A 6,953-nucleotide genomic window follows, 5' to 3' on the forward strand; every position below is an offset into this window, starting at 1 on the left:
CCTTTGTATTTTTCGAGATCAAATGTTAAGCATTAAGGTGAAGATGAGATTCGTTTGTGAGATTTTGCTGTCAAGCATCAAGATCTTTATCAACTAATTATTTAACGAAAGTCAGATTTGATCACAGGACATTGCTAGCAAGGCCAATATATTTATCGGCTATGGAGTAAGACATTACCATTATCAGTCAAGATCTTTACTAGATGAGGTACGTGACACCTACAAATTACTTATCTTTATCCAATCCAAGATTCTTTCACCTTAAATGTGATGCTTCACATGTAGCATCTTGTTTGATATCGATGCCTTGTTATGTCTTTTGATATGCAAATTTTTTTTTTTCTGAAAGATGCTGATGGCTCTATAAAGATTTTCACACTTGATGGTAAAAGAATTTCACAGGCATAGGTTGATTCATTCTAAGTAGTAGAAGTGAACATAGCAAGGTTTTTAGAATTAGCAAATGAAGATTGTTAAGTTCGTTTTTGAAGTTCGTAACTTTTTGTGGAATACTTTTACCCTTCATCACTTTGTCCTTCATAGGTTAACTTTGAACTTGACTTTGGATATTTATCTTTGTCTGTCTCTTTTTACCTTATCATCAAAGCCATTAGAGAAGTTCTGATAGCCTGTTGAGCCATTCATACCTGGTGGAAAGTCTGGGAAGTATGATATGGGAAATGGCATAGGTATGCATCAAAGAAGCCACAGCATTGACTTATTTAGAGTCTCATGGACTGGTCTTTCTTGGGTTCATTTGCCATTTCTAGACCATTGAATCATTTTTTATCATTACAATGCCAGTAGATGGTTGTTTCAAAGAACAAAGAATCATTAATCATTTCAAGCTTACCAAATTTATTTTTGATCCACTAACCAGAAGAGTTAGGAACACATATACGGGGGGGACTTTTTAATGAGAAAATGGTAATTTAGCATAAGTGACCATCTTTCCCAAATTATTTACAGTACCTATGTTATTTGACAATGATGGTGCCAGTTGAGGAACTAAGGCTTACGATCAGGCTTATTAATATGGATTGTTCCTAGAGTGGCCCAGATTGCCCGAGGTTTGTACAAGCCATCGATGTAGACTCTGGTAGTGGGCCCAAAAAAGAAACCCTTACTTTCTTGGGCTGGCCAACTAACAACCTAGAATGTTTGGTTGACTCCACAATACCTAGTGCTATGAACTGATGAGTGATTGAGTTCGCTTAGTGAAAGTCTTCGAGTGTGATGTCAAAAGGTCATGGGTTTAAGTCCTATTACAAGCGTAGTTGCACTTGCAAAGACACAAGGTATTATGAGGAGGATCTATTAAACTCTAAGAGAGTTAATCCTTAACTTAGAAAGTGCTTAATCTTTGGTGATATGAGGACCATTGTATTCGTGTGTCTATCCTATGCCCGCATCAGGTCAATTGAAATTATGGATATATGTTCATATCTATATCAGAAACTCTTGACTCTAAAGCTAACTAAAATTCTTCACTCGTGATCTTTATATTATGAAACCTTAAAACAAATTAATCTTCGACAATTTGGCAGCCTTTTGTCTTCTAAATTTTCTTTGTAGTTCTCATGCACTCATGTACCTTCCTTAGAAAAAAAACACTTGGGGTGTATGTGGTAAACATTAAACTTTGTGACGCCTCACAAGTTATGCTAAGGAAAATTTATCAATTCATATACTCATGAAGGACACACACGTCATCTACATAAAAAGCAGGAGATATGCTTTAATTTCGTCTTCACAAAACATGAAAGATATGTTTTGAGTTTTCTGAGTCATCATAGGTGTGACTTATTATCGTTGCTATTGTTGTTGGAGATATGATTTGTTATGTAAACAAAATCTTTGGTTGTTCTTTTATTCTTGTTCATATTGATTTGATTGTGTTAAATGCATGTATTGTTTTTATTGTTGCGGACTTACGGTGTAAATTGCATTAATGTATTTAAATTTTTTATTATCCGTCCTATGAGAGAGGCTTATGCACTTATTGAGTATTTGTTGTAAATATTCATTCACACTTTTTGTTGATTTTTTTAGACAAAGAAATCTGTATGCTTGTGATAGAATCCTGATTCCAACATAAGCATTAATGGCACTGTTGATAACCGTGAAGATCGAATGAAATGAATGGATCCAGAGGCTCTACTAGAAAGCAAATAGGGAAATAATAAACTTCTAGAGACCATGTTGCTACATACTCATTAGTTGCTTTTCCGAAGCTCTTATTCGTGTGTTTTGAAATTTATAGTCTATCTTAGTTTAATTAGGCTGTTATCAACTATAATTGAGGACTTTTACCTGTGGTTGTGTTGTGAGATAGGTTAATATATTATATGTGTTCTCCTCGAATGTTGTTGAGGGTAAAGAGGGCCAACTCAAGTTAGCCCAATCCTGTTGGCTCAATCTGGGATCAATTTGGTCTGTGGTTTAAGGGCGAGACAATTGAGCTCCCTGTGAATCATGTAAAGGTGCATGCATGTCACCTCAGTTTCTTCATCGTTTTCAGAATGGACTCTTTGATTTTGACTGAACTCTTCTTTCGAACTCGTGCATGCGACTTGCAATATTTATTCTATTTATGCAGAGCTCTCAATCTGTGAGATCACTGACTAGGCTCACGTGCCCCATAGATCGAGGAAGCTTCCCAGTTCATACAGCGGACTATCTATCTCATGTCTACGATGCTGGTAAGTGGATTCTGTCTTCATCTTGATGAGTCTCATGGAATGCTTGTTTGGAAAATAACTGGTCAAGATTCAAACGCTGACCTCGCGTATCTCCCCGCCTACTTTTCTCCGCTCATGTGCCTGTGCCTGACATGACCTTCGTTGATTCCATCGCCTTCATAATTAGTTAGCCATCGTTTCAGCACCATAGAAGATATATTTTTATCTGCAGTATTCTTGACTTATGCTCATATTAACGTATGAGATAGTGATCATTAGCAGTACACATTTGACTTCATTCTTTTTCATGAGTTTCTTTTTTTTTTATGTGCATTCAATTGTTCATTTATTTTAATCCAATGCCTGTTTTCTCTTTTTTTTACTTTTGGCAGCATGCAGTTTGAAGCTGAATTTTTCTCTTATAGTTATATAATGAAATTATTTTTTTTCTCGGTTAGAAAAATATCTATAAATTCCACCTCAAATTGTTCAATTTGGTGAGTGAGTATTAGGGAGATTAAGCAACTGCTTCATCCATCCAAAAGAAAACCTAAGACTAATCTTTACTAAGTATAATTAATTTTGGATAATTTAATTTAAAAATATCCTTAAAATTCGTACTGTTAGTTTACTAAGTTTATTATTGTTAGAGATGTAATTTAAACTTTGATTATGATTATATAACAATTTAGAAGTTGAATAGGATTAGAACTTTATGATCAAATAGAATAGAAGTTCTATGTTACTAGGCTTATAAAAGAGGATGCATGACACTCTATTCAACACGAAGAGAGAGGAACAGCCCAACTCTAGAGAGAAGAGAGAGGGTGCCACATCTTAGAGAGAGGAGTGGTAGCTTAAGTGAAACATTGTTTGCTTCTTAATAAAGCACTTTTTTCTTCATCTATTGTTTTCTCTTTCTTCTTCTCTTTTATTTTGTGGGTTTATATTAGAGCTGTTCTATTTCAAATAATTATTGTCAATATAAACTACAAGGGTATAAATAAGTCATTCAATTTCATAAAGATTTATATGTTAAAAATAAACTGTGATAAATACAAAAGCAGTGACTTGAATCGCCTCTACCTGAGCTTCCTACATAAAGCACAGATTAAATGTACTAAGGAAAAGAGGTGCATGAGGACAAGGCTTCGATGGGAGCATAAAGGACCAGTTGATTTATATTTGCAGCGAGAAACAAGGCTCCCAATTCTCCGTTCTATTCTTTGTTCACCAACTAAACCCACTGGTTGTTGGCTTTTCTTCTATGGTCTGACATTCTTCTGCCAGTAGTTTCTGAAAAGGATTTCTTCATGGCTGATGACCACAATTGATGCCTTCTCTTAACCTTTTACACTCATCCAGTAGAAGCTTTTCAAAACTTGACCTATTTAACAATTAGGAAAATAAGTATCCTAACAAAATTATGAATATATACGTATATACATACATCAAAGTTTGACTCCAAGTTTTGTCGTCTTTTTCTCCTCTTTCCATGTTATTTCCGAGCTCATATGATAAGTGTTTTTAATGGAGCCAAAAGTTTTTCGTTCCTTCCCACCCGCTTATTACCTGTGCTATGAGATCAATGTGCTGTACTTTTTGGACTCACTCCATATTCAACCGGTGCTGTACTTCTTAGACCCACTCGCGAGTTCAACCCCATAGCTTTTGGGGTAATATGATTACTAGTATCTACTTTGAAAGACGCTTGCTAATATGTTTATAATTAGACAAATATATGAATTTGTTGGGATATATATATATATATATATATATATATATATATATATATATAGCTACGTGAAAATTTTTCTTGCTTACAAGGAACGTGTTCTTTTTATTGTTAATTTTTGGATAAATGGTCAAATATTTTTAATGAATACAAAATTGTTTTTTTTTTTTAATCCGTATCTACAGTCCCACAGTCGTCATTCTGCTTGACTCAATTTACTTTAGATTAGGGTTCGACTCTTCATGACTAAAATGTAACATTTGATGAGAACGATAGTGTATTCGATGTATTTACCTTAGACGACAAAGTTGAATCAAAATCGGCAATTGTTGATTAGGGAAAAAGAGGGGCTCGAATTCGAACCTGTGCTCCATTAACCGAGTCCCACGTCGGACAGTCACTAATCGAAGCACTAGTTGACGTTTGTCGTTTCTTTTGGTCACTCTATATTAGTCGACAAAGAATGGAGCGTCTCCTCTCCCACAATAAACCGAACCCGCTCTTTCCTCCCGCAGTATATAAATCTCTCTCACTCCGCGCTCTTCCCCGCCATGGAGCACCATCTCGGCGTCGACGACTCCTCCACCCTCGACTTCTTCCCCCACCAACTCCACGCCGCCGACTTCGAGTCCCTCCTCGCCGACCTACCTCCGTCATCCACCCCTCCTCTCCATTATACCGCCGTCGAACCGACCCTATCCATGCCCCTCCCGCCGGCCCCGTTTGCCGAGTCGTGGCCACGGGAATCGGCGGGCGTATCATCCGAGGCGGAGGATCAAGCCGTCGGGCGGCGGTACCGTGGCGTCAGGCAGCGGCCCTGGGGGAAGTTCGCGGCGGAGATCCGGGACCCCAACCGTCGGGGGTCCAGGATCTGGCTCGGGACCTACTCCACCGCCTTGGAGGCGGCGAGGGCGTATGACCGCGCCGCCTTCCGGATGCGCGGCTGCAGGGCCATCCTCAACTTCCCCAACGAGGTCGGTAGATCCGAGCACCGGCACCCGCCAGTAACAGATAACGGGGTCGGGGTCGGAAGAGATGGTGGCGGCGAAGATGGAGAAAGCAGCGGAGCCGCGGGAATCGAAGGCGGCCGACGACCCGAAGGGAACCCTTTCGCTGTTTAGCTCCACAGGCCGTAACGGCGAGCAGTTACTCTCTCCCGTGGGAGATAGAAGTGTCATCGAAATTACATATATACCATCGTTATCGTTAACTAGACAGGATTTCTTTTCTTATTTCTTATTTTATATTATTTATATTTAATTTTGCTTTTGTTTTGTGCGTTTCTTTATTTGCAACGTTGGAACAAAATATTTAGAGTGATTTAATGTTTGATGAAATTTAGGATAGTTGAAAAGAAAATTCTTTTTTCTTTAATTTATGATTTTCAAGTCATCACCAAAATAAAGTATATCCAAAACAGCATCTGTCATCCTTAAAACCTCATCGCCACTACCCATGTGACCGGAATAGAATTCATTTTAAAGCAAAAAAAAAATCTTTATCAGATATATTAAATAATATAAATATTTATCTATTAAATATAATTTTTTTATGATATATAATTGTCCCACCATTAATCAATGCCAAAAATACAAGCCAAACTAATTCCAACAAAAATAATTATCAGTAGTCTTCTGTTGACAGGAATCCATTAGTCAACCCTGCGCCCCGGTGGATGCATCAACGAAGCAGTCCGGCCGTCGAAGCAGACTCCGAGCCCTACTGTTCGCCAGTGGGTCCTGTAGTCAACAAGTGGGGCCTCACGTTCTTTGACCAGTCGAAGGCGGCCGAAACGTTCAGCACGTACAAGATTCAGCTGCTGGGTTTGTGCACAGGAATCACAATTCTTTTATTATCGATTCCCATCAATTTATTCAATACTAGATTTGATTTCAAAACCTTATAATAATAATACGAGAAATATTTATCAACCGAGCTCCATAATTATTATTTTTAATTAAGTAAATATGTTACACAACCATTGCAAGGTAAATTTTTTGTTTACCAACTAAACTTGTTAATTAATATTTAAAAAAATAATTAAATTCTTTACACCACCGTTATGATAGTGTAAAAACAGAAGGTAAAATCTTAGAATGAGAATGCTTCAAAATTTACATGAAGTGATTAATGTGAAGTTGCAAATACGATAAATTTCCAAATTGAGGATGAATTCGATGTTGATATATGTTAATCATGATTAGATTAACGCGGACTCATTAATATTTAATTTCTAGTATCCGAACCCTCGGCCTCAATGTAAATAAGTTGAGTGCATTAATATTGGGCTAATCAGTTGAGCGAAAATTATGATAAGAATAAATCTACTAAACCACTCCGAATCGGCATTTTATGTGATTCGTAGCCGACGTGTCACCATTTCATTAGGGGGGGGGGGATGTAAATGTGAATGCTTACCATGGGCTTTGGAGTCTTTAGGAAACCGGTGACGCCAATTAGGCTTGGCGTCGGATCACAATTGGCGCGGTCGAACCGAGCCCAATCCTGGTCGGATTAGACTCGATGTGGCCTGCGCT

The 6,953-nt window shown here is 37.8% G+C and overlaps 1 protein-coding gene across 1 annotated transcript; it reads left to right on the forward strand.

Annotated features, from left to right (window-relative positions):
• Positions 1–115: 115 nt before the first annotated feature.
• Positions 116–5,736, forward strand: LOC108951737 (ethylene-responsive transcription factor 5-like). Its single transcript, XM_065173095.1, has 4 exons — positions 116–208; positions 2,053–2,483; positions 2,600–2,702; positions 4,932–5,736. Exons 3-4 carry the CDS (start codon positions 2,688–2,690, stop codon positions 5,535–5,537), a joined length of 621 nt encoding a protein of 206 aa, XP_065029167.1. The 5' UTR covers positions 116–208; positions 2,053–2,483; positions 2,600–2,687; the 3' UTR covers positions 5,538–5,736.
• The last annotated feature ends 1,217 nt before the right edge of the window (positions 5,737–6,953 follow it).

Source organism: Musa acuminata, chromosome BXJ3-11 (assembly GCF_036884655.1).
Source record: "Musa acuminata AAA Group cultivar baxijiao chromosome BXJ3-11, Cavendish_Baxijiao_AAA, whole genome shotgun sequence".
In the NCBI taxonomy this organism is placed as follows: domain Eukaryota; kingdom Viridiplantae; phylum Streptophyta; class Magnoliopsida; order Zingiberales; family Musaceae; genus Musa; species Musa acuminata.